The 27,824-nt window shown below is 47.4% G+C and overlaps 1 protein-coding gene across 5 annotated transcripts in view; it reads right to left on the reverse strand.

Moving 5' to 3' along the window:
* Window positions 1–595: 595 nt before the first annotated feature.
* Window positions 596–27,824, reverse strand: part of SLC7A7 (solute carrier family 7 member 7) — a 45,188-nt gene continuing 17,959 nt past the window's right edge. For 3 of the 5 annotated variants that reach the window (XM_081968881.1, XM_081968880.1, XM_081968882.1), the window contains exons 3-10: window positions 19,514–19,639; window positions 16,713–16,857; window positions 10,395–10,518; window positions 8,973–9,076; window positions 6,867–6,963; window positions 3,571–3,720; window positions 2,244–2,427; window positions 597–953 (exon numbers count right to left, since the gene is read on the reverse strand). In XM_081968881.1, the coding sequence (XP_081825007.1) occupies window positions 877–953; window positions 2,244–2,427; window positions 3,571–3,720; window positions 6,867–6,963; window positions 8,973–9,076; window positions 10,395–10,518; window positions 16,713–16,857; window positions 19,514–19,639 (1,007 nt within the window). In that variant the 3' untranslated portion in view covers window positions 597–876. Of the gene's footprint in view, window positions 954–2,243; window positions 2,428–3,570; window positions 3,721–6,866; window positions 6,964–8,972; window positions 9,077–10,394; window positions 10,519–16,712; window positions 16,858–19,513; window positions 19,640–27,824 lie in introns of all 5 variants that reach the window. The other 2 variants (XM_081968878.1, XM_081968879.1) reach the window with 2 other exon arrangements.

The following is a 27,824-nucleotide window of genomic DNA, read 5'->3' on the forward strand; positions in this document are numbered from 1 at the left end:
CCCCCAGATACCCTCCGGAGGCTTCAGGGACCTTCAGGAGGCTTCCCTGAAGCCTTCGGGGCGCTCAAAACGACCCTCCGAGCAAACCGGAAGTCCGTTCCTGAACTTCCGGTTTGCCCGTAGAGCCGATTTTTTGCGCTCCGGAGGCTTCACGGAAGCTCATGAAGCCTCCGGAGGGCCTCAGGGGTGGAGTGGGGGGCTCTTTCCACTCTCCCCAAAGCCTCTGGAGCCTGGGGAGGGCGAAAAATGGCTTTTAAAAAGGGTGAACTCAGCTGGCCACTGCGCGCATGCAGTCTGGCCAGCTGACAGGGCAGCGCCTCACATGCCCTGACAAATGGCTCCACGTGACGCCTGTGGCACGCGTGCCATAGGTTCGCCATCACTGTTCTATCGGAACCTGACAGTCTCCAGGTTTTCCCCACCCAAATGAAAGTTCGAGTCCCCTGCCCAGCACCATAGGTCCATCAGATGATCCAATCAGGCACCGTCCAAAACTGGAGATGCCTCCCAGTCACCTCATCGCAGCTGCAGGGCAAGGTGTCCTTGACTCTCTGGGAAAGGAATGTTATTTTGACTACCTCTCCACCCATACTCCGTATAATCCCTCCTCCCATTTTCCCACAGTCGAAATTGTGGCAGGCCTAAAGGCCCAAATGTAAAAGATGGCTCCCAAGTCAGACAACAATAGCGCAAAGGAACCATTGGAGAACTGTGGTAAAAATGTACCGGGATGTCGTCTCCCGCAGACCTTTTTTTTAAAAATAATTAAAAAGAAATTTAATATGGAGCGCTGAACAATGAAATCTCAAATAATAAATTAGAGTCCTTGGCAAGGGATTGACGGGAGAAGCCGGCCTCTCTTTCGGATCTCTTGCATCACTGAGATTTGATTTCGGGATCCATCTCCGTCAGGACAGACAGGGACACTAACTGGATAATCCGGGTCGCGCGAGCTGGGAAAGGAAAAGAAGATTGGTCGTCATCCGGGCACCGATGATGGCGAAGAATGATTCAATTCAGAAAGAAATACGGAGATGGAAATGTAAAGAGTATTTATGGTCAGGGGTGTCAAACTCAAGGCCCAGGGGCCGGATCCAGCCCACGGGGTGCTTAGATCTGACCCACAGGGCCGCCCTGAAAACTGTTCTCACCGAATTGCGAAATGGACTCCTTATCCCAACCCCTTTTCATTTGGCTAATGTAAATTCCTAGCATTCACACCCAGCAAAGTCCCAGCAAACAGTCTTTCAAAGGTGAATTGCAAACACCGACCTTATCAGTCCTTGGATAATTGCCAGGCAGAGAGCTTCCAGGCGCAACGTGGGTACAAGGAAATACTTGACAAGGAGCCTCTCGGGTAAGCAAATCTTCACACTAATAAGCGAACTAATTTGTTTCCTGCAAACTCCACTCCCCTTTCGCTCCTTTTTATTTCCTATGGGAGGGGCCATTCAACATCCCCTTGTGCCTTTACTCCTGAGTCAACTCTTGTTTCTTAATTGTTCCTTTCTCCTGACAGCTCCGTGCATGCGCACATGGGAAACAGGCTCCAACTGTTCTTCTGCCCCACTCCTAAGGTAGCTGAAAACTGTTAGACAGCCCTGGTCCCATCTCTGTCTCCAACACAGAGCACCCGTCAGAGCTCTCCCCAGACTCCAGGACTGGCCCATTTTCCTCCCCAACCTCCTCACTGTCTGAATCTGCCGCCAGCTCTGCTGGCCACTGGTGGGCCACAAACGAAACAGCAAAGGACTGGCCCACAGTGCCTCTGCCAGCAAAAATGATTTTTGCTGGCAGAGGGCTGCAGGAGGCCGTCACAGTTTTGGTCACTGCAATATATGTGTGTGTGTGTTTGTGTGTGTTTGTGTGTGTATATGATGAGAGCTAAATAGCTTGAAATAGATCTATACTAGTCTCCCTTTATTTATTTATCAGCACAAACACAACACAAATATAAAAAGGCAACATTAAAAATAAAAATATGGTTTTCTGTCTGGATGGTCCTCTGTAATGAGCCGAAGGACAGAAAGGGGGAGTAGTGAGCTCCCTCCCATATTTGGGCATACCAGGGGTTGTAACACAAATACATATATATATTCTATCCCCTGCAATAGGAGATGTTGTTTTGAACATTTGCAAGCCTGCGAAAAGGGACAGCTTCTTCCCCCTGGTAGTCTTTTGGGGGTTGTACCACTGAAGGGAGACATCAGAAATCCCAGCGGTAGAAGCTCCGATTCACTCACCTGTCACTCGCCGTAAGCAGTTTGGTCTCTTCTGGTCTGGGACCCGTACCACCAGGAAGTAGACCGGAAGTCCAGATGCCGCGATGGCAATGCCGATGGCTGAATTGATAGGGTCAGTGTAGAGCGGTACAGCCACCAGGAAGATGGTGCAGAGGCAGAAAATGATGGGGAAAATGATGGTCAACTACAGGAAACAGAAGCGGAAATTGGTTGAAGTCTCCCATTGCCGCAGAACTCACAAAAGTCCACCCACCACACTAAGGACTCGCACCAAATTTCGAGCTCGCTCTAGTGATGGAGCACCGAAAACTTCTGTAGAAAAGACGTGCCGCCGATGAATTGTTCTCATTGTCAGGAAATTAGCCCTTTGTCTAATTTCGGAATGGGACAATTTGCCATGGCCAACTGGTCATAGTCAACTTGTTGTGGCCAATTCACCATGGCCACCTCAGCGCAACCAGCTTGCCACAGTCAACTCGCTGTGGCCAATTCACTGTGGCCAACTCAGCACACCCATCTTGCCATGGTTAACTCGCCGTGGCCAATTCACTGTGGCCAATTCAGCACAACCACCTTGCCAGGGTCAATTCCGCATGAACAACTCAACACAACCAGCTTCCCACGGTTAACTCGATGTGGCCAATTCACCATAGCCAAGTCAGCACAACCAGATTGCCATGGTCAACTTGCCGGGGTTAATTCATCATAGCCAACTCAGCACAACCAGATTGCCATGGTCAACTTGCCATGGCTAATTCACTGTGGCCAATTCAGCACAACCAGCTTGCCACAGTTAACTTGACGTGGCTAATTCACCGTGGCCAATTCAGCACAACCAGCTTGCCACAGTTAACTTGACGTGGCTAATTCACAGTGGCCAATTCAGCACAACCAGCTTGCCACAGTTAACTTGACGTGGCTAATTCACTGTGGCCAATTCAGCACAACCAGCTTGCCGTGGTCAACTCGATGTGGACCAGTGACTCGTATTTACGACGATTGCAGCCTCCCAGGATCAGATTACCACCATTTTTTAACTTTCCCAGCCAGCTTCTGACAAGCAAAGTCAACCGGGGGGGGGGGGGGACAGACGAATTTGCCTAATGACCATGTAATTCACTTAGCAACTGCAGTGACTCGCTTAACAACCATGGCAAAAAATGTCATAAAATGGGGGGGGGGGATTCACTTGGATTGCTAATGGAAATGTTGGCCTCCATTGGGGTCATACGTCGAGGACGACCTGTATAGTTAGCATTGCCAGTTTAATGTTGGGCTGTGGCAACGGAAGTTGTATATATTACGCAGCTAACAAACAGCCCTCTACCTTGAGTGGACGTTCTCTAGAAGGTTCCTTCCAGCGAAGATACAGTTGCCCTGCGATGGACAGGCCCACAAAGAACCAGTAGCTGAAGCTGTAGTAGTTGATGAGTTGAAAGATGTCTTCCACGCAAAGATAAATCAGAGCCATGGCTCCCTGCAGTGGACAGAACACCAGAAGGAAAGCCAAATTCAACAGGATTAGCAGAATATAACTTTGGTTTTTCCAACGAAACATCTAGAAATGAGTAAAGTAATAACTAGAAGCAAGTCAAGGGTTTGTTAAAAACAGATTGGGCCAAACCAATCTCATTTCAGCCTCCGACACAGTGACAAAATTAGTAGACCAGCAAAATGCATTCAATATAGTATCCTTAGACTTCAGGAAGGCATTCGATAAGGTAAACCGCGACCTACTTCTTGGTAAGCTAGAAAAAAGGGGGATAGATGGCATCTGTCAGGGTTCCAAGTAATAGACCCAATGCAATCAAAAATCCGAGCCCAAGGTGTTCCTCAAAGTCCAAATTTACTAGTTTCAAGTTCAAGTTTATTTGATTTATAGACCGCCCCCTCTCCCCGAAGGGACTCGGGGCAGTGTACAGGAACCACATTAAAAACCAAATACATAGTAAATACTCTTAAAACCAGATTAAACCTAGAGCCCTGTGCAAGTTATTAAAAGGCATATCATCTGGTGAAAACCCGACTCTGAAGGTCCCGAGGTTTTCCCCCCACCCAAATTAAATAGCAAAGTTCTCTCCCTCAGTCCCCTTGTCCATCACATGGTCCAATCAGGTCACAGTCCCAACTCCAGTTGGTTTCCGTCCACGCCTCCCCAGCACCTGGGGAGAACGTCCTTGGTTCCCAGGAGAAAGGATTTTATTTTGGCTATAAGTTGCCCACTATCTCTATTCCCCCCCATCCCAATTCCAACAGCTCTAACCAGCCTTGCTGTGGCAGCCCTGAAGATGCTCCAAAATGGCCTTGTGGTCCCCCTCTGCTTGCTTCCCTCCATTTAGACCTAGTACCATTAGAGACTACTTGTTGAGTACGGTTTGTCAGCCAGTTACAAATCCAACTGACGGGGATGTTATCTATCCCACTTTTTTTTCCATCGCCTACCAAGAAGTCGGTTGTGGTCTATTTTGTCGAATGCCTTGCTGAAGTCTAACTATACTATATCGCACGTACCGTTCAAAAAGTTAGAGAAGATAATTGCGCGGGCAATTATGGGGAGAACGAGGTTCACCCATGTAACACCTCTCCTGCACGAGCTGCACTGGCTCCCTGTGGTCTACCGGGTGCGCTTCAAGGTGTTAATCACCATCTTTAAAGCGCTCCATGGCACAGGACCTAGTTATTTGCGGGATCGTATCCTGCCCCATACATCCCTGCGACCAATCCGCTCTCACAGAGAGGGACTCCTCCGGGTGCCGTCCACTAGGCAGTGCCAGAGGACGGCGCCCAGGAGTAGGGCCTTCTCTGTGATGGGCCCAGCCCTCTGGAACGACCTCCCCCCAGATATTAGGACAACGACTGATCTCCGCTCCTTCCGCACGAAACTCAAGACCCACCTGTTCCAACTAGCCGGCCTGGCTTAATTAGAACTCTCTAACCTCCCTGGCAATTTTAAACTGTAAATTTAAATCTTTGGGGTATTTTAACTGTTTTAATTGTTGTAATTTTACTGTTATTTATCTTAACTTTGTGGCTTTTATTTCTATTTGAATTGTTAAATGTTGATGTATTTACCTCCTCCATGCCACACGCCTATATATTTGATTGTACGTCGCCCTGAGTCCCTTCGCGGAGAGGGCGCGACTGATAAATCGAATAAAATAAAATAAAATAAATAAATAAATAAATAATTGCTTCTTCCACTGGGCAAATCACTCAAGATAATAGGAAAAGGGACAGTGGATATTTAAGGCTTGGGGAGGAGATTGGACTAGATCCATGATGGTGAACCTATGGCAGACGGAGCCATATCTGCCGGCGCACGAGCCATCAGCTCCAGCGCCGTCCAGCTGATTTTTTCGGCCTTCCAGAGGACCGGGAGAGGCTGTTTTTGCCCTCCCCGGGCTCCAGGAAAGCTCCGAAGCCTGGGGAGGGTGAAAAATGGGCCCAACGGGCCAACCGGAAGTTCGGAAACTTTCCTGAAGCCTAGGGAGGGCGAAAACAGCCTCCTCCATCCCCCAGAAGCCAGAAACAGATTATTTCCGAAATTCTGGTTGGCCCATTGGGCTTGTTTTTTGCCCTCCCCAGACTTTGGAGGCTTTCCTGAAGCCTGGAGAGGGTGAAAACTCCCCCCCCCCCACGCACGGGAGGTTGTGCGCGCATGCGCAGGTGGGCAGAGCGCATTGCATTGTGGGTATCGGGCAGGGGTGGGTTCCTGCCAGTTCTAACCTCTTCTATAGAAGAGGTTCCACAAATCTACAGTGCCGTTTAGAACCGGTACCAGCTCCCTCCCCCCGCCCGTCCGCACATCATCAAGATGAAGAGCGAGAGGAGGAATTCTGGGAGTTGAAGTCCACAAGTCTTAAAGCTGTCAACTTTGAACACCCCTGGGATATTTTTTCCTAAAGGGTTAGGGGTGCAAGGGTCTTGTAACTTGACAGCTTTAAGACTTGCGTGCTTCAAATGCCGGAGTTTCTGAGCCAACATGACTGGAGGAGGAATTCTGGGAGTTGAAGCTCACAAGTCTTAAAGCTGTCAAGTTTGAATACCCCTGGGTTTTTTTTTTCTAAAGTGTTAGGGGTGCAAGGGTCTTGTAACTTGACAGATTTAAGACTTGCACACTTCAATGCCAGAATTTCTGAGCCAATATGACTGGAGGAGGTATTCTGGGAGTTGAAGTCCACAAGTCTTAAAGCTGTCAAGTTTGAACACCCCTGAGGTTTCTTTTTCTAAAGCGTTAGGGGTGCAAGGATCTTGTAACTTGACAGCTTTAAGACTTGTATGCTTCAAATGCCAGAGTTCCTGAGCCAATATTTTGGTTGCTAAGCAAGAGCGTTGTCAAGTGAGTTTCACCACATTTTACATGTTGGCCATGCCCACCCAATCACATGGCTGGCATGCCACTCCCACCCAGTCACATGGCTGGCAAACCACTCCCACAAAGCAGGCCACACCTACAGAAGAGGTTCTAAAAAAATTTGAAACCCACCACTGGTATGGGGCACGCATTTACAAAAAGGTTTGCAATCACAATGTCCTTTCCAACTGTTATTCTGTTAAGGCCTTTCTCTCCACCAAGCCAACTGGATACGTGCGCACACGCTCACACGGTACCCTAGGACTCACGTTAAAAAGCAGGGCTGGCACAGGGGTGTACCGTTCCACGTGGATCATGCAGATGGCATCTGGCAGGTGCCCTTCCCGGGAGCCAACAAAAAACAATCTGTTGAGAAAGAATGAACAAGTGTCTTAAGTTGCCCTTCTGGTCCTGAAGGCCAATTTCAGAAAGCAGAAATGTGCAACTCCTAAAACATACAGAGAACGGTTGCAGGAATTGGGTACGTCTAGTTGAATGAAAAGAAGGACCAGGGGAGACATGATAGCAGTCTTCCAATATCTCAGGGGTTGCCCCAAAGAAGAGGGAGTTAAACTATTCTTCCAAGGCACCTGGGGGCAGGGCAAGAAGCAATGGGTGGAAACTAAGCAAGGAGAGAAGCAACCTAGAACTGAGGAGAAATTTCCTAACAGAACAATTAATCGGTGGGGGCGCAGTGGTTAGAATGCCGGCAGTTCGGTAGTTCGATCCTCACCAGCTCAAGGTTGACTCAGCCTTCCATCTCTCCAAGGTCGGTAAAACAAGGACTCAGATTGTTGGGGGGGGGGCAATAGGCTGACTCTGAAAAACTGCTTAGAGAGGGCTGTAAAGCCCCGTGAAGTGGTATATAAGTCTAAGTGCTAGTGGGAAGGAAGGAAGGAAGGAAGGAAGGAAGGAAGGAAGGAAGGAAGGAAGGAAGGAAGGAAGGAAGGAAGGAAGGAAGGAAGGAAGAAGAGAAGGAAGGAAGGAGATGGGAATGAGGAGAAGGAAGGAAGGAAGGAAGGAAGGGAGGGAGGGAGGGAGGGAGGGAGGGAGGGAGGGAGGGATAGGAATGAGGAGAAGGAAGGAAGGGGATGGGAACGAGGAGAAGGAAGCAAGGAAAGAAGGAAGGGAGGAAGAAGAGAAGGAAGGAAGGAGATGGATATAAGGAGAAGTAAGGAAGGAAGGGGATGTGAATGAAGAGAAGGAAGGAAGGAGATGGGAATGAGGAGAAGGAATGAAGGAAGGAAGGAACAAAAGAAGGAAGGAAGGAGATGGGAATGAGGAGAAGTGAGGAAGGAAGGGGATGGGAATGGAAGGAAGGAAGGAAGGAAGGAAGGAAGAAGAAAGAAGAGAAGGAAGGAAGGGGATGGGAATGAAGAGAAGGAAGGAAGGAAGGAAGGAAGGAAGGAAGGAAGGAAGGAAGGAAGGAAGGAAGGAAGGAAGGAGATGGGAATGAGGAGAAGGAAGGGAGGAAGGAAGGAAGGGATAGGAATGGGGAGAAGGAAGCAAGGGGATGGGAACGAGGAGAAGGAAGGAAGGAAGGAAGGAAAGAAGGAAAAAAAAGTTTTTGCACCCTGCAAACCTCCCCAAAATAGCCCGGTTTTGGCACAAAGGGGCCCGTTTATTTCAAAAAAAAAGGGGGGGGGGGCATGGATAGCTTTTAGGAGGCTTATAGAGTGCTCCTGGGAGTGGGGGGGGGCAAAATTGAGCAAAAATGGGCCTGTATTTTCCCCCCCAAAAAGGGGGCATGGATAGCCTTTAGGAGGCTTATAGAGTGCTCTTGGGAGTGGGGGGGGGGAAATTGAGCAAAAATGGACCTGTATTTTCCCCCCCAAAAAAGGGAGCTTGGATAGCCTTTAGGAGGCTTATAGAGTGCTCCTGGGGAGTTGGGGGGGCAAAATTGAGCAAAAATGGGCCCGTATTTTTCCCCCCAAAAAGGGGGAAGGATAGCCTTTAGGAGGCTTATAGAGTGCTCCTGGGAGTGGGGGGGGGGGGCAAAATTGAGCAAAAATGGGCCTGTATTTTTCCCCCCCAAAAGGGGGCATGGATAGCCTTTAGGAGGCTTATAGAGTGCTCCTGGGGAGTTGTGGGGGGCAAAATTGAGCAAAAAAAGGGCCCGTTTTTCACTCATTTCTGCCCTCCCCAGCCCCCAGGAGCTCTCTGGAAGCCTCCTAAAGCTTATGCACGGCCATTTTGGTGAAGGGGGCAAAAAATGCTTGATTCAGTGTATAAGATGCACCCAGATTTTCAGCCCCTTTTTTGAGGGAAAGAGGTGCGTCTTATACTCCGACAAATACGATGTGTGTGTGTGTGTGCTTGCCCATTTCTCCCGCGGCCCGGTTTCGAACAGGCCACGCGGCTCCGTAGTGGTTTACCTGGAAGCGGCGAGAATGGAAGCATTAAGGCCTCCAAAGCAGGACAGGGCCACTGCGATGGGAATGGTCCAGCTCATCACTCCGAAAACCTGATCGCCAAAAGTCTAGAAGAAAAAGAAGAGATTTCCTCTATCAATTGCTGGGACCTCACCCTTATGCCAGAGCAGGAGGGGAGCTCCGTTTTCACTGGCAGAGGGTTGCAATCAGGGGTGAAATCCGGCAGGTTCTGACCGGTTCTGGAGAACCGGTCGCGGACATTTTGAGTCGTTCCGAGAACCAGCAAATGCCACCTCTGGCAGGCCCCAAAGTGGGGTGGGAATGGAGATTTTGCAGCATCCTTCCCCTGCCATGCCCACCAAGCCATGCCTATGCCCACCAAGCCATGCCCATGCCCACCAAGCCATGCCCATGCCCACCAAGCCACGCCCACAGAACCGGTGGTAAAAAAAAATTGAATTTCACCACCGATTGCAAGAGGCCGTCCCAGCCGAAAACAGAGCTCGTTTTCATTGGCATGGCACTCGGGCCATCACAGGCACCCGCAATGTCGAACTGGCCACGCCCACCTCGGGCCCTCGAGGTCAAACTGATGCAGCTCTCAATGAAATCGAGTTTGACATCCTTGCCCTATGCCAAGACTAAGCACGTCATTTAGTCAGCATCTTCATTTAACGACCCCATAATCTGGAATCTGGGCAACTGAAGGGAGCTGCGTTTTTACTGGCCAGATGCCCTTCCCTGTTGCCAGTGTGGAGTTTTGTTCAGCAGATATATTCTCAGTGGGCCCAGAGAGAGAAATATCTGCCTCTTACTACCTAGGATTGAACTCACAGCTCCCTGGTTCCTCACTCCAAGCACGTCACTTAATGGCATTGTACAATATGTGATCCCCTAGTTAAATGACTGTTTAAAGCAGGCCTGTCCAACCTCGGTCACTTTAAAACTTGTGGACTTCAACTCCCAGAATTCCCCAGCCAGCTAAGCTCTACGACAAGACTAAGCGCTTCATTTAACAGCATTGTACAATATGTGATTTTTTGTGTGTGTCTTTTAATGACCCCATAATCCCTTGTATCAGGATGGAGTCTGGGAAACTGAATGGAGCTGAGTGTTTCCTGGCCGGATGCCTTCCTGTCACCAGTGCGGAGTTACATTCGGCAGATATATTCTCATTGTGCCCAGAGAGAGAGAAATATCTGCCTCTACCTAGGATCGAACTCACAGCCTACTGATTGTGAGGCCAGAGCTCCGCTTCTAGGCCACCATACCACGCATCATACAATATTTGATCCCCTAGGGCTGTTTGGGGAATTCTGGGAGTTGAAGTCCACGAGGCTTAAAGCGGCCAAGGTTGAACAATCATGCTTTAGGGAAAAATTCCACTGATCCGTCCCACGAACGGGCCGAGATGCGCTTACTAACCACAGCCACGGCATCGCTCGACAGGATCTCCATCTTGCTCAGGACGGTGTAGTAGGCCACGTTGGTCATGATGTAGATCACCGTGACGATCGGCATGGATATCCCAATGGAGAGGGGGAGGTTCCTAGGGAGAAAATTGTTGCGTTCGGGGTCTCTGTTGTGGCTATTTATACGGGCTGTAAATTTGGCGGCCATTCGCTTCAGAGGAATCCGGGATAGGAGAGACAGCTTGCAAAGCTCAATGTCTTTATTTATTTGGTTTTTTGTAAGCCCTGCCTTTATTTTTGTTGATGAACAATTCGAGGTGGTGAAGATATCTATTGCTCCTTCCTCCTCCATTTTCCCTATGACAACAACAACCCGGCAAGGTGGGTTGAGCTGAGAGAGAATGACTGGCCCAGTTGACTTTTATGTATTTTTTAAGGCAGGACTAGAACTCCCAGGCTCCTGACGATTGGTTTAAAGTCGGCCAGCCGGCTTTCGTGCCCAACTGAGACTAGAACTCCCAGTCTCCTGGTGATTTGGCCCAAAGTCACTCATTTAGCTTCCATGCCCCAGGTGGGACTAGAACTCACCGTCTCCTGGTCTAAACACTAAAGTCACCTGTTCAGCTTTCATGCTGAATCTGCTGAACGATTGGCCTAAAGTCACCCAGCTGGCATTCATGCTCAAGGCGGAACTAGAACTCACTCTCTCCTGGTGATTGGCCCAAAGTCACCTATTTAGCTTCCATGCCCCAGGTGGGACTAGAACTCACACTCTCCTGGTGATTGGTCCAAAGTCACCCATCTATCTTTCATGCCCAAGGGGGACTAGAACTCACAGGCTCCTGGTGATTGGCCCAAAGTCACCCAGCTGGCTTTCATGCCCAAGGGGGGACTAGAACTCATAATCTCCTGCTGATTGGCCCAAAGTCACCCATCTATCTTTCATGCCCAAGGGGGGACTAGAACTCCCACTCTCCTGGTGATTGGCCCAAAGTTACCCAGCTGGCTTTCATGCCCAAAATGAAACAAGAATTCACAGTCTCCTGTTAATTGGTCCAAGATCACCCAGTTGGGTTTCATGCCCAAGGTGGGACTAGAACTCACTCTCTCCTGGTGATTGACCCAAAGTCACCCATCTATCTTTCATGCCCAAGGGGGACTAGAACTCATAATCTCCTGCTGATTGACCCAAAGTCACTCAGTTGGCTTTCATGCCCAAGATTGAACTAGAATTCACAGTCTCCTGCTGATTGGCCCAAGATCACTCAGTTGGGTTTCATGCCCAAGGTGAAACTAGAACTCACTCTCTCCTGGTGATTGACCCAAAGTCACTCAGTTGGCTTTCATGCCTAAAGGGGAAGTTGAACTCACAGGCTCCTGGTTTTTAGGCCAGCTACCTACACCGCATCAGCTTTGGCTAAATTCCTTTGCTAAGCTCTCATCTTTCTTTCCCCTCTAGTGGCAATCAGTTCTCCTGGCTTTCCTCTCATTTCATAAAAGGACGGGGAGAAAATCCCCATGCCGGGTTGGGAATTCATTTCTTCCTCCGGTTATTCGTTCCTTCCAGAATTCCTTCCTTCTAGAGCTCCCTGTAACAGCATTGCCAAAAAAAAGGCATTAAGAGTGGTTAACCTAATTTTGCGAAGCTCCTTCTTCTCCGGTAACATTGAACTCCAAACCAGGGCATCCAAAACCTTTGCCAAACCAATCTTCGAATACAGCTCATCTCTGCCTGGGATACACATTGTTTTATCGGACATTAATACAATGAACGGTCTTTCACGAGAAGGGTACTCCACTCCTCCGCTCACAATAGAATCCCTTCGGCCACCCGGCTCCAAATTTTGGGCTGGGACAACCCAAAACCGCGCCGCCTACGGTCTGACCTAAGCGCAGTACACAAAATTGTCTGCTACAATGTCTTACCTGTTGACGACGACTTCGGCTTCAACCGCAACAATACACGGGCCAACAATAGGTACAAACTCAAGGTTAACTGCTCCAAACTCGATTGCAGAAAATACGACTTCAGCCACAGAGTGGTCAACACCTGGAATGCTCATCCCGACTCCGTTGTTACCTCCTCAAACCCCCATAACTTCAACCTCAAACTGTCTACCGTGGACCTCACCCCATTCCTAAGAGGTCCGTAAAGGGAGGCTTGCATAAGCGCACCAGCGTTGCCTGCCGTCCCTGTCCTACTGTTTCTCCCTTTTATTTCTACTCATTTACAATAATACAATACAATAGTAGAGTTGGAAGGGACCTTGGAGGCCTTCTAGTCCAACCCCCTGCCTAGGCAGGAAACCCTATACCGTTTCAGGCAAATGGCTATCCAACATCTTCTTAAAGACTTCCAGTGTTGGGGCATTCACAACTTCTGGAGGCAACTTCTGTTCCCCTGATGAATTGTTCTCACTGTCAGGAAATTTCTCCTCAGTTCTAAGTTGCTTCTCTCCTTGATTAGTTTCCACCCATTGCTTCTTGTTCTGTCCTCAGGTGCCTTGGAGAATAGTTTGACTCCCTCTTCTTTGTAGCAACCCCTGAGATATTGGAAGACTGCTATCATGTCTCCCCTAGTCCTTCTTTCTCTTAAGCTAAACATACCCAGTTCCTGCAACCGTTCTTCATATGTTTTAGTCTCCAGTCCCCCTAATCAGAACAAGAAGCAATGGGTGGAAACTAATCAAGGAGAGAAGCAACTTAGGACTGAGGAGAAACTTCCTGACAGTGAGAACAATTAATCAGTGGAACAGCTTGCCTCCAGAAGTTGTGAATGCCCCAACACTGGAAGTCTTTAAGAAGATGTTGGATGACCATTTGTCTGAAAAGGTATAGGGTTTCCTGCCTAGGCAGGGGGTTGGACTAGAAGACCTCCAAGGTCCCTTCCAACTCTACTATTGTATTATTGTATTGTATTATTGTATTAATCTATTTTATTAGATAGTGCCCAATGTTCAAGTTTGTCAAGATCCTTCTGTATCTTAACCTATCTTCTGGAGTGTTGGCTATTCCTGCCAGCTTGGTGTCATCTGCAAATTTGATGACTTCCCCATTTATTCCCTCATCCAAATCATTGATGAAGATGTTGAAGGGTACTGGGCCTAAAACAGAGCCTTGGGGTCCTCCACTGCATCCCTCCCTCCATGTAGATGCAGTTCCATTGAGGACTACACGTTGAGTGCGGTTGGTCAGCCAGTTACGAATCCATCTGGTGGTGATGCTGTCCAACCCACATTCTTCTACTTTATCTAGTAGTAGGTTATGGTCTACCTTATCAAAAGCCTTACTGAAGCCCAAGTAAACTATATCGACGGCATTCCTCTGGTCCACTAATTTTGTCACATTATCAAAGAATGCAATTTCCTTTGTTCATGTCCACGTTTATTCTTATACCTGCAATCTTGTACATGTTTGCTCTCTGCAGATTGCAAGGTTTATCTTTTTTGCTTTTTTTTGCCCCTCAGAAAATCCATACGACAAACTTTTGATAAGAGCAGGGCTGCAATGCCTAGCTTTGCCCAACAGGGGGCACTTGCTCTCCACCTGAATTCCCTCCTAAATAAAACCCCAGGAATCTGAATTAAGGAAAAGAACAAAAGCTGGGTATTTTGTAGAATCATCGGGCTTGGGAGGGACCTGAGAGGTCTTCTAGTCCAACCCCACCCCACACACCCAAGGGGACTTTGGAGAGTCTGGCACTCCCCTGGCACCTCTGTGCATCGAACAAAATAAATAAGTAACAATGCCCGCAATCACAGTTCAATAGACAGCCCTCGACTTGAGAACCAAACTTCCGTTGCTAAGTGAGACAGTTAAGCGAGTTTTGCCCCATTTTATATGACCTTTCTTGCCACCGTCGTTAAGGGAATCACCGCAGTAACACGGTCGTTAAGTGAGTCTGTCTTTCCCCATCGACTTTGCCTGTCGGAAGGTCGCAAATAGGGGGAAGAGGGGACACCAACACCGTCGTAAATACGAGCCAGGGGCCAAGCATCCAAATTTCGATCCTGGGACCAGGGGGATTCTGCAACAGTCGTTAAGTGTGAAAAACGGTCGCTATGTCACTTTTCCCCATTCCGGTCGTAACTTTGAGCAGTCACTAAGCGAACTGTTATAAGTCGAGGAACTGCCTGTAATTTGAAGAGGCTCGTGTTCCTAAACCTGACTTTGAGACAGTCGGACTTCAACTCCCATCTTCCATTTCAACTTCAATGCAAATCAAATTCAAATTCAATTCTCAGGCTAGCTGGGGAATTCTGGGAGTTGAAGTCCACCGACCTCAAAGACTTAGCATTCACTTTAGTGTCACTTTAAATGTTCATTAAATGAAATTTGCTTGCAGGCAGATCTCAAAGAGTCACCACCACCTCCAATATACACTACATAAACAATCATCCCCATTGAATGACCCCATAACCCCTTGTGGGGTGGAGTCTGGCCATCTGAATGGAACTGAGTGTTTACTGGCCGGACGCTCTTGTTGTTGCCAATGCGGAGTTATATTCAACAGATATTAACAGATTAACAGAGTTGGAAGAGACCTTGGAGGTCATCTAGTCCAACCCCTCGCCCAAGCAGGAGACCCTACACCATTTCTGACAAATGTCAGTCCAGTCTCTTCTTGAAATCCTTCAGTGATGAAGCTCCCACAACTTCTGAAGGCAACTTCTGTTCCATGGGTTGATTCTTCTCATTGTCAGAAAATTTCTCCTTATTTCCAGGTTGAATCTCTCCTTGGTCAGTCTCCATCCATTATTCCTTGTCTGTCCTTCAGGTGCTTTGGAAAATAGCTTGATCCCCTCCTCTCTGGGGCAGCTCCCCCCCCCCCCCCAAATAAAGAATGCTAGTAAATCTAATCAATGGCTGGAAACTCATCAAGGAGATAAGCAACCTGGAATTAAGGAGAAACTTTCTAACAGTGAGGACAATTAACCAGTGGAACAGCTTGCCACCAAAAATGGTGGGCACTCCATCACTGAAGGTTTTTAAGAAGAGACTAGACAGTTACTTAACTGAAATGGTCTAGGTTCTCCTGCTTGAGAAGGGGCTGGACTAGAAGACCTCCAAGGCCCCTTCCTCCAAGGTTTTTAAGAAGAGACTAGACAGTTACTTAACTGAAATGGTCTAGGTTCTCCTGCTTGAGAAGGGGGCTGGACTAGAAGACCTCCAAAGCCCCTTGAGAAGGGGGCTGGACTAGAAGACCTCCAAGGCCCCTGTTCTGTTCCGTTCCGTTCCATTAAATTCTATTTCTATTCTATTTTCTATTCTATTCCATTCTATATTTTATGGTATTCTACATTCTATTCCATTCCATTCCATATTTTCTATTCTATTCTATTTTATCTGTATTCTATGTTTTATGGTATGCTATATTCCATTCCATTCCATTCCATTCCATGCATTCTATTTTATCCTATCCTATCCTATATTTTATGGTATTCTATATTCTATTCTATTTTATTCCATTCCACATTCTCTACTCTACTCTACTCTATTCTATATTTTATGGTATTCTATATTCTATTCTATTCCATTCCATTCCATATTCTCTTCTCTTCCCTGCTCTGCACTACTGTACTCTATATTTTATCGTATTCTATATTCTATTCTATTTTATTCCATTCCACATTCTCTACTCTACTCTACTCTATTCTATATTTTATGGTATTCTATATTCTATTCCATTCCATTCCATATTCTCTTCTCTTCCCTGCTCTGCACTACTGTACTCTATATTTTATTGTATTCTATATTCTATTCTATTGTATTCCATTCCACATTCTCTACTCTACTCTTACTTTACTCTATTAAGCCAGCCAACGTGGTTTATTTCCACAGAGTTTTCAACTCCTAGCTTGAGTATGGGGTTGGACCAGAAGAAGGCCTCCAAGATCCCTTTCAACCCTAGGATTCCATGAACATTTTTTTTAAAAAAGTCTATATATTCTATGTCCCAGAGGAACAACACAGTCCCGTTGGGATGTATCCATGTATGCACGTGGGGAGAAACACGGGGCTAGGCCATGTGAAATTCCGGCACTCAAGGAAGAGAAGGATCCTTCAGCCAATCCGGGACTCCTGCCAGCTTTAATCTCCCGCAAGGAATTTATTGACGGGAGAGACAAAGTCTGAAGAACAAGGAAGGGCCAGTTGATCGGGTTCAATTTCCCCCTGTTCATAACAATCCTAAAGCTATTCCAGGGAAACGTGGGTGGGGAGGACTTCTGGACGTGGGGATGGAAGCATGCCAACCCCAGTGATCTCACAGGCCTGGACTGAGTGAAAATCCGTCCAGCTGTTCGGGGCGGGGGGGCGGGAGGGGACTGACCTTTCGGGGTTCTTGATCTCTTCCGTGACAAAATTGAGGGTGTCCCATCCGGAGTAGGAGAAGAGGGCGGAGTAGAGAGCCAGGGCGATGCTGCCCACGTCCCACGCAGAGCCCTCGAAGGCGTCGGTTAAGTTCTCCGAGTGTCCTGCGGGAAAAGAGCGGGGAGAGGGAGTTAGCCCAAAATAACATGCCACAGCCGGTAGTCCTTGGCTTACGACCCACAATCGAGCCTTCCCCTCCCCCAAGTTTCCATTGCCATCATGTTTCCCCCCAAAAAGACAGGGTCTTATTTTTTTTAGCCCACCACCCCCCGGAAATAAACACTTGGGCTTATTTTCGGGGAGGTCTTATTAGTTTTGGGGTGCAGGAGACGGCAAGCGGGGTCACCTCATGGCTGCTGATGTGTTGCAATATTTTCAGGGAGGGCTTATTTTAGCACCTGCGCTCAATTGGGCTTATTATACGGGGAGGTCTTATTTTCAGGGAAACAGAGTCTATCTATCCATCCATCCATCCATTCTCTGTCATCAGTTTATCTACCTACCTACTTACCTATCCATCCATCCATCCATCCATCCTCTGTTTATCTATCCATCTACCTACCTATCTATCCATTCTCTATCTATTTATCTACCCACCTATCTACCTACCTATATATTTATCGATCTATATGGATCCATCCATCCTCTGTCATCTGTTTATCTACCTACCTACCTACCTACCTATCTACCTACCTACCTACCTACCTACCTACCTACCTACCTACCTACCTATATATTTATCAATCTATATCCATCCATCCTCTGTCATCTGTTTATCTACCTACCTACCTACATACCTACCTACCTATATACACAATATTGCCAAAAGTATTCGCTCACCCATCCACATAATCAGACTCAGCTGTGAGCGAATACTTTTGGCAATAGAGTGTATTTATCGATCTATATCCATCCATCAATCCTCTGTTGTCTGTCTGTCTATCTGTCTGTCTATCTATCTATCTATCTATCTATCTATCTATCTATCTATCTATCATCTATCTATCTATCATCTATCTATCTATCTATCTATCTATCTATCTATCTATCTATCTATCTATCTATCTATCTATCATCTATCTATCTATCTATCTATCTATCATCTCCAGAGGCTTTCTAGGAGCCTGGGGAGGGCGAAAAATGGCCCAGCGGACTTCCAAGTTGTCTGTCTGTCTGTCTGTCTGTCTGTCTGTCTGTCTGTCTGTCTTGTGTCTGTCTATCTATCTATCTATCTATCTATCTATCTATCTATCTATCTATCTATCTATCTATCTATCTCCAGAGGCTTTCTAGGAGCCTGGGGAGGGCGAAAAATGGCCCAGCGGACTTCCAAGTTGCCCGTTGGGCCATTTTTCTCCTTCCAGAGGCTTCAGGAGACTTCCCTGAAGCTTCCGGAAGGCAAAAAACAGTCCAATGCACAAACCGGAAGTTTGGGAACAGACTTCCGGTTTGCGTGTTGGGCGGTTTTTCTCCCTCTGGAGGCTTCAGGGAAGCTTCCGGAGGGAAAAAAAAAAAAAACAGTCAAAAATCAAGGCCATAAATCAGCTGCAATGTAGTACGGTGACCAAAATTGGTTGCAGTATTCCAGGTGTGGTCTTACTACAGGTTTTTTTTTGTAATACTACCTGCGCTAATGCACTACACGCACTAATTAATGCACTAATACTAATGAAGTTAGTCATCCCGTTTAAACAGGGGTGGGTTTCAAAAATTTTTAGCAACCAGTTCTCCGCCCCGTTGTTGGGTGGGCGTGGCTATGGTGGGCGTGGTCTATTCGGCCTCCTGCACAATGGTGGAGGGGAGTTTCCGCCCTCCCCGGGCTCCTGAGACTTCACTCGAGCCTCCGGGAGGGAGAAAAGACAGAAAAAGAGAAGGGAAGGGAAGGATAGGAAAGGAAAGAAAGAAAGAAAGAATGAAGGGGAGGGATGGAGGAGAGAGAGAGAAAGAAGGGAAAGGAAGAAGAGGAAAGGATGAATGAAAGAAAAAAGAGCGAGAGACAGAGAGAGAGAGAGAGAAAGAGAAAGAAAGAAAGAAAGAAAGAAAGAAAGAAAGAAAGAAAGAAAGAAAGAAAGAAAGAAAGAAATGGGGGAGGGAGTGAAAGAGAGAGCGGGAAAGAAAGAGAGAAAGAAAGAGAAAGAGAGAGAGAGACGGAAAGAGAGAGGGGGGAGGGAGAAAGATAGAGAAAGAGAAACAGAGGAAGGAAGGAGTGGGGGGAGGGAGGGAAAGAGAGGGAGAAAGAAAGAGAAAGACAGAAAGAGAGAGAGAAAGAAAGAAAGAGAATGAAAGAGAAAGAGAGGGAGGGAGGGAGGGAGGGAGGGAGAGAGAAAGAGAAAGAGAGAGACAGAGAAAGAAAGAAAGAAAGAAAGAGAGAGAGAGAGAGAGAGAAAGAAAGAAAGAAAGAAAGAGAAAGAAAGAAAGAAAGAAAGAAAGAAAGAAAGAAAGAAAGAAAGAAAGAAAGAAAGTTAGAAAGATCTCATCTGTGGTGTGTGTGAAGGGTCGTAGTCCTTCCCCCGTTCTCACCTGCAGGTCCTCTTTTGAAACTGCCAGTCATCCAGTGAGAACATTCCAGGGTGTCAATTAGCTCCAACGGGACCCCAGAGTAAGAAAGACGATTGGAAAACTTGGTTTGATCTCGGTTTGAATCTGACCTCTGGCCCTGACCACCCCTTATCACCTGGGGTGGAGGTACCCCCGGCTTCCCTCCCACCCCTAGAGGTTAGAGAAAATATAGACACCCCACAGCCAGAGGGTTACCAGTACCTTGTCCCATGCGGACGATGCCTGCAATGATCACGGCAATGAGGGCTAGCACCTTGGCGTAGGTGGACAGGTCCTGGACTCGGGTTCCCCACTTCACGTAGGAACAGTTCACAAAAGTCAGGAAGCCTGAAATCAAGAGAAGGAGGAAACCATGATACCCATTCCCAAGTACAGATGGTCCTCAGCTTATGACCACGGCCGAGCCCAACATTTATGTCCCTAGGTAAATGTTGCCCCATCTCGCGACTGTACTTTGCCACAGCGGTTAAGGGAATCTTGGCAGTGCTTCAATTAGTCAAGCAGTCGTTAAGGGAATCCGGCCTCCCCGTTGACTTCGCTCGTCAGAAGGTCGCGAAAGTGGATCACGTGACAACCCCCGCACCCCCCTCCGGGACACATCGTAAATACGAGTCAGGCCACTGAATTTTGATCCTGTGACCAAAATAACTTTTTTTATATTTTATTTTATTTTTTATTTTTATTTTATTTATTATTTATTTATTTTTTATTTTTATTCTTTCATTTCACTTTATCATTTTATTTTATTATTTTATACTTACTTATTTTATTTTTTAATTTATTTTATTATTATTATTTTACTTTACTTATTTCATTTTATTTATTTTATATTATTTTATATTTGTTATGTTATGATTATATTATAGTTTATTTTATTATATAATAATATTTTTATACTATAATTTATTTTATTTATTTTATGTTATTATTTAATATTTGTTATGTTATGTTGTTATGATTATTATATTATACTATACTATACTATACTATATTATAGTACATTATATTTATTATATTATAATATATTATAATATTATATTTATTATATTATATTATATTATATTATATTATATTATATTATATTATATTATTACATTACTATACTATACTATACTATACTATACTATACTATACTATACTATTATATTATATTATATTATATTATATTTGTTTATTTTATTTTATTATATTTGTTTATTTTATTTTATTATATTATATTAAAATTTGTTTTATTTTATTGCATTGTATTTTATTTACTTTCTGTTATTATTTATGCTATGTTATGTTACGTTGTTATGATTATTATATTATATTATTATTATATTTATTATATTATATTATATTATATTATATTATATTATATTATATTATATTATATTATATTATATTATATTATATTATATTATATTATTATATTATATTATATTATATTATATTATATTATATTATATTATATTATATTATATTATTACATTACATTACATTACATTACATTACTATACTATACTATACTATACTATACTATTATATTATATTATATTATATTATTATTATATTATATTATATTATATTTGTTTATTTTATTATATTATATTTATTTTATTTTATTATATTATATTAAAATTTGTTTTATTTTATTGCATTGTATTTTATTTACTTTCTGTTATTATTTATGCTATGTTATGTTACGTTGTTATGATTATTATATTATATTATTATTTATTTTATTATGTTATATTAAAATTTATTGTATTGTATTGTATTGTATTTATTATTGAATATTTGTCATGCTATGCTATGTGCTATGTTATATGGTTTTATAATGTTATTTATTTTATTTTATGAAGTCTTTTCCTCCCAAAGCAGCTCTTGAATCAGAGCCCGCGATGTCTTTGCTTGGGTCCCCTTGAAGCTTGACGGAGGCTACGGTGGATTTCAACTCCTGCCCCGCAGCGCCCTGGGCTTTTTTGATCTTGCATTTCTTCCTCTTTCTGACTCATTCTGAATTATGAAGCAATCCCTCAGCAAAGACAGGGAGCTGAATCAGTTAATTGGCCTGCTGGGGGAAGGAGTGGGTTGGACTGGGAGCGATAACTGCTCGGTCCGGTCGATAAGACCCAAAGTCCCAGATAAGAGGTTTTTTTTTCCTGAAGCACAGCAGTTACTTATCCAGCCTTGGGGCTTTCTCGATGGCGTGGACTACAAGTCCCATCGTTCAGCCGGTTGTCCACTACAATCCTTCTTACAGTGACTGCTCAGAAGTCTGTTTTCACCCAGTCCATATGTGATTTTTCTTGCTTAAATGTAGACTCGACTTTTCTCTACCTTCAATTTCATTTTCTTAGAGAGGGCCCAGGGTTCGAATCTGTCGAGATCCATCTGGATCTGGACCTATCATCTAGGGTGCGTGACACCCCCTCCCCCACGACCCATTTTGGGCCTAGTAAGCCTCCCTGCAGCCTCCTGGGAGCAAAAACAGGCCATGGGGAGGGGGGGGGAACGCTGCAACTCCTCACGCCCCGTTTTGGGCCTAGTAGGCCTCCCTGCAGCCTCCTGGGAGCAAAACAGGCTGTGGGGAGGGGGGGATGCTGGAACTCCTCACACCCTGTTTTGGGCCTAGTAGGCCTCCCTGCAGCCTCCTGGGAGCAAAAACAGGTTGTGGGGAGGGGGAAGCGCTGCAACTCCTCACACCCTATTTTGGGCCTAGTAGGCCTTCCTGCAGCCTCCTGGGACTAAAAGCAGTCCATGGGAGGGGGGGATGCTGCAACTCCTCACGCCCTGTTTTGGGCCGAGTAGGCCTTCCTGCAGCCTCCTGGGACTAAAAGCAGGCCATGGGGGGTGGGGGGAGGCGTTGCAGCTCCTCACAACCTGTTTTGGGCCGAGTAGGCCTTCCTGCAGCCTCCTGGGACTAAAAGCAGTCCATGGGAGGGGGGGATGCTGCAACTCCTCACGCCCTGTTTTGGGCCGAGTAGGCCTTCCTGCAGCCTCCTGGGACTAAAAGCAGGCCATGGGGGGTGGGGGGAGGCGTTGCAGCTCCTCACAACCTGTTTTGGGCCGAGTAGGCCTTCCTGCAGCCTCCTGGGACTAAAAGCAGGCCAGGGGGGGGGGGGAGGCGCTGCAACTCCTCACGGCCTGTTTTGGGCCTAGTAGGCCTTCCTGCAGCCACCTGGGAGCAAAAACAGGTTGTGGAGAGGGGGAGGCGCTGCAACTCCTCACGCCCTGTTTTGGGCCTAGTAGGCCTTCCTGCAGCCTCCTGGGAGCAAAAACAGGCCGTGGGAAAGAGGGGGCGCTGCAAGTCCTCACGCTCCGTTTTGGGCCTAGTAGGCCTCCCTGCAGCCTCCTGGGAGCAAAAACAGGCCGTGGGGAAGAGGGGGCGCTGCAAGTCCTCACGCTCCGTTTTGGGCCTAGTAGGCCTCCCTGCAGCCTCCTGGGAGCAAAAACAGGCCGTGGGGGGGCGCTGCAACTCCTCGCACCCTGCTTTGGGCCGAGTAGGCCTCCCTGCAGCCTCCTGGGAGCAAAAACAGGCCGTGGGGAGGGGGGGACGCTGCAACTCCTCAAGCCCTGTTTTGGGCCTAGTAGGCCTTCCTGCAGCCTCCTGGGAGTAAAAACAGGCCGTGGGGAGGGGGGGACGCTGCAACTCCTCACACCCCGTTTTGGGTCGAGTAGGCCTCCCTGCAGCCTCCTGGGAGCAAAAACAGGCCGTGTGGGGCGCTGCAACTCCTTGCACCCTGCTTTGGGCCGAGTAGGCCTTCCTGCAGCCTCCTGGGACCAAAAACAGGCCGTGCGGGGCGCTGCAACTCCTCGCGCCCCGTTTTGGGCCGAGTAGGCCTTCCTGCAGCCTCCAGGGACCAAAAACAGGGCAGGGGTGCTGTGCTCTCCCCATGCATGTGTGTGTGACCCTCTTGACCCCCAGCCTACCGGCAGAGACCCAAAAATCAGATGTTCGGCGGGAGGTGAACCCGCATACGCGGTGGAGCTAAACTGGGGCAATGGCTCACGTGTCCGCAGAGAGGTTGCCATAGATGTCTAGATCCCTCATGGATCTAGAGCCAAAAAGCCCAAAGTGGCACGCGAAGCCATGTCACCCGGCACGCGCAGGCTTGCCCGTTTGCCTTCTGGGTTTCTGGCGTGCATGCACACACACACCATGCACGACGATCAATTGACCTTCGTGCACACGACGGTGCCAAAAACCAGTGTGCCCAAGCGCGCCAGCTAGTTGATTGTCGGGCGCACATGGACGCTAGAACCCAGAAACTTGGCTTTTCTGTAGCGCAATCCCTTTGCGCACATGGCAGTGCTGAACCCCGCCCTGCACATGCCAGCTGATCGGCAGGCAGGCCTGCACACTAGAACCCGAACATTCAGCTATTTTGGTGTGCGGACCTCCAATCCAATATGCCAGCTACCAGACAATCATTGCCAGCGAGCGCCGCGAAGTTAAATCCAGGCGGGAGACGCCATAAGCTTCCTGGTTATCACAAGTTCAAAGATGCAGAACAGAAATTAACTTGTTTATCCAGATCTTATTGCTTTTTTTTTCTTTTTAAATGTTCTTCTCTTCTAACCTTGATCTTTAGCCCAAGAACGAGTTGTTGTGTCTTGGGAGATTCTGGAAGATTTGGCTCGGAGCCAGATGGCCAAACCCCACCTATTCCCATCCACTCCCCAGGACGAGAAGAGAGTGCGTTGAGCCAAGGACCAGCCTCCAAGCTATAAATTCCAAGTTCAAGACACCACTTTCTTTTTTGCTTTCTTTTTTAAATTAATTAAACGCGTTTACCTTTAAAAACGGGGGGAAATGCAACAAAAAAAGAAAAAAAAACAAGACAAATATAACAGTATAAAAAAAGTTCTGTATCGGCATACATGTTTAGCCTTTGTAGTTCTCCATTCTCCATTGCCGTCCTATCGGTTTTAACCTCTGTAATAGTGTAATAACAGTTGTATCGTAATAATATTAATTGTTCATATCACCATTATATTTACATTGGGGTCCATACTTTAAATTTGATAGTAATTAGTCACTTTGGTTAAATTTCATTCACTACTTGTTTAGAAAAAACACAAACAAAGACTTCTGTTTTCTAGCCGCTTATAAATTCTAGTCCCATATTTGATAGAAATCCGATTCGTCTCTTTCTTTTAATTCCATTCATTCTTTTAATTTCAAGACACCCCTTTCTAACTCCTTGCAGACGTTTCACGACCAAACTAGGTAACATCATCAGTGCTATAGTAGAAGTGGGTGGGGTCTGTGGAGAGGACAGAACAGGGAGGAGGAGAAGGACTGTGGGGTCCTTGGTGCTCTCTGAACTTTGATGGTTTCCTTGCGGCGTTTCATGATCCAACTAGGTAACGTCATCAGATGTGAATGGGGTTTGTGGAGAGGAGGAGGAGGACTTTCCTTGGTGCTCTCTGAGCTTGGTGGTTTCCTTGCAGACGTTTTATGATCCAACTAGGTAACATCATCCGTGCTAGACGTGAATGGGGTTTATGGAGAGGAGGAAGAGGACAACGACAACTATGGAGTCCTGCATAGACGACAACTATGGAGTCCTTTTCTTTCATGATCCAACTAGGTAACATCAGAGGAGGAGGAGGAGGAGGAGGAGGAGGAGGAGGAGGAGGAGGAGGAGGAGGAGGAGGAGGAGGAGGAGGACTGTAGAGTCCTTAGTGCTCTCTGAGCTTGATGTTTTCTTGCAGACATTTCATGACCCAATTAGGTAACATCATCAGAACAAGAGGAGGAGGAGGAGGAGGAGGAGGAGGAGGAGGAGGACGACGATGACAACTGTAGAGTCCTTAGTGCTCTCTGAGCTTGATGTTTTCTTGCAGACATTTCATGACCCAATTAAGTAACATCATCAGAACAAGAGGAGGAGGAGGAGGAGGAGGAGGAGGAGGAGGAGGGGGGGGGAGGGGGAGGAGGGGGAGGAGGAGGAGGAGGAGGAGGAAGAGAAGAACTGTGGAGTCCTTAGTGCTCTCTAAGCTTGATGTTTTCTTGCAAACATTTCATGACCCAACTAGATAACATCATCAACGCTAGGAGGGAGTGGGGTTTGCTCCCTGTTGATATAATAGGTATATCAAGGTTTCACGTCAAGGGACCATCAAGAAACACCCCACAAGACTGACAAGACAAGCCCTGTGTCTATAAACGGAGAGAAAACCCCCGCTCCCTGCTAGCAACTGCTGACATTCCTAGTTGGGTCACGCAACATCTGCAAGGAAATCAACCCAGCTCAGAGAGCAACCAGGGTCTCACCCCCCCAGCCGCAAGCTCAACCCTCCATCGCGTCTGGTGCGGGCAGTGGCTCAGATCCAACAGATCTCTCTGACCGCCAACAGGGGGCCTCCTGCTCCCAAGAACGCCAGCTTCCATCTCCAACTTGGGCCGGAGACCTAAGGGGGGGGGAGAGCAGCGGGTGGTGGTGGTGGAACAGCCTCGAGTCGAGAGGTTAGCTCTGCGGTGAATTCCTAGACGAGCTTTATCAAGTGACCACAGCTCCAGAGGTCAGGATGGAGGACGGCATTCAAAACATCAGCCCGGGGTTGTCTCGGGTGACGAGAAAAGGACCTTTCGTTCCATCTTTTGCGGCTCGCCTCAGCTCAGCCTCCAGCTTCGGCTTTCGGTTGGATTTGGGGAGCTAAAGTCAGGGACGTGGGCGGCTCCGGAAGAGGCAGAGAGAGAGAGAGGTTTCGGCTGTGTTTGGCCTTCGCTCTGGTCTTTACCCCGCGCAAACTCGGCGGCCGTCCCCCCAGCCCCGGCTCCGAGCATCCGTCCTTTTCGATCGATCAATCCGAATAGAGCTAGAAGGGACCCTTGGAGGTCTTCTAATCCAGGCCTCACCAAGCTTACGGACCTCAGGGACCACTTAAAATTCATAATTTTAAATCCCGCGGGCCGCTAATATGATCTGCCTAATGACCGGCTAGGTGGGCATGCGACTGGGTGGGCGTGGCCAACTTGCTGTCACTCATGGCGAGGGGTACCTCCCAGCCACTCCTCGCCTGCCCGCCGGGGCTCCTTAGGGCCCCAACAAGAAGGAGTTGTTGGAGCTAAGCAGCCCCCACGAGAAAGAGTTGGCAAAACAGCTCGGTTCAAATTGGATCTGACCGAGAAGGAAGCTCAGCAGAAGCACCCCACTGAGGACTAGGAGCATAGGATTTCCAAGCAGAGGGAAGACCTGCGGGAGTGCAAGGCAAGCAGAGGGAAGACCTGCGGGAGTGCAAGGCCTGGAGGCTCAGCGGGCTGAGATGGTCGGCCAGTTCCAGGCCATGATGCTATCCCACTGGAACGAGGCCCTCCGGCTCTTCGCCACCAGCGATGTTTCTCTCCAGCCTTCGCCCAAAGCCCCTCACCAAGAGCCCGAAGCAGACCCCAAGTCGGAATTTCTGCCCCCCCCAGTCCGACCCGCGGATAAAGACCCTGAAGAGGAAGACTCTCTGCAGCAACACAAGCGTTCATTGCACATATCCAGCCCAGGGGCCGTCGCTTTGAGGACCCCTGATTTAGTGCAATATAAAAAAAATGCACATGATTTTTCTGCGGACCAGCAAAATTTTCTTGCCGACCACCGGTGGTCCACGGACCACCAGTTGGTAACCACTGTTCTACCACAACCCCCTGCTCAAGCAGGAGACTCTCGACCACAGGGGTGTCAAACTCCCATTTCGTTGAGGGTCGCATCAGGGTTGTGTGTTTGACCTCAGGTGGGCGCGGCCAGCTTGAGGTCACTTATGGGGGAGGCGCTAGTGGCCCGAGCACTCTGCCAGCAAAAACAGAGTCCCGAGCTCCGTTTTCAGCTGTGATGGCCTCCTGCAGCCCTCTGCCAGTGAAAGTGGAGCTCAGGAGGACCGTTTTGCCGTTTCCAGGGTGGCAGGCCAGATCTAAAAACCCTGTGGGCCGAAACCCGGGCCCCCGGACCTTGAGTTTGACACCCCATTCCAGACAAGCGGCTGTCCAGTCTCTTCAAAACGTCCATTGATGGAGCACCCGCAATTTCTGGTGGCAAGCTGTTCCGTTGGTTAATTGCCCTCACTGTTAAGAAGTTTCTCCTTAATTACAGGTTGCTTCTCTCCTTGAGGAGTTTTCATATCCATTGTTTTCTGTCCTGTCCTTGGGGGCTTTGGAAAACAAATTGAACCCCTCCTCTTTGTGGCAGCCTCTCAAATACTGGAATATTGCCATCATGACACCCCCCCACCCCCACCCCAAATCCTTCTTTTCTCTAGACCAGCCACGCCCAATTCCTCCAACCGTTCTTTGCATAGCGTTTAGTCTCTGGGCTTTTAATCCTCTTCGTTGCTCTTCTCTGCACTTTTTCTAAACTCTCAAGATCTTTTTTTTTTTTTTTTGTAACGTTGGTGACCAAAATTGGATGCAGGGCTCCAGGTGTGGTCTTACTAAGGGTTTACAAAGCTGTTGGAAGAAACCGGCGTGCAGTTACAATGGTCACAGCTTGCTGCGGTCACAGCATCGTCACTTCTGATCTTCCCTGACGGCTTC

Source organism: Natrix helvetica (genome assembly GCF_964273705.1).
Source record: "Natrix helvetica genome assembly, chromosome: W".
NCBI lineage: Eukaryota > Metazoa > Chordata > Lepidosauria > Squamata > Natricidae > Natrix > Natrix helvetica.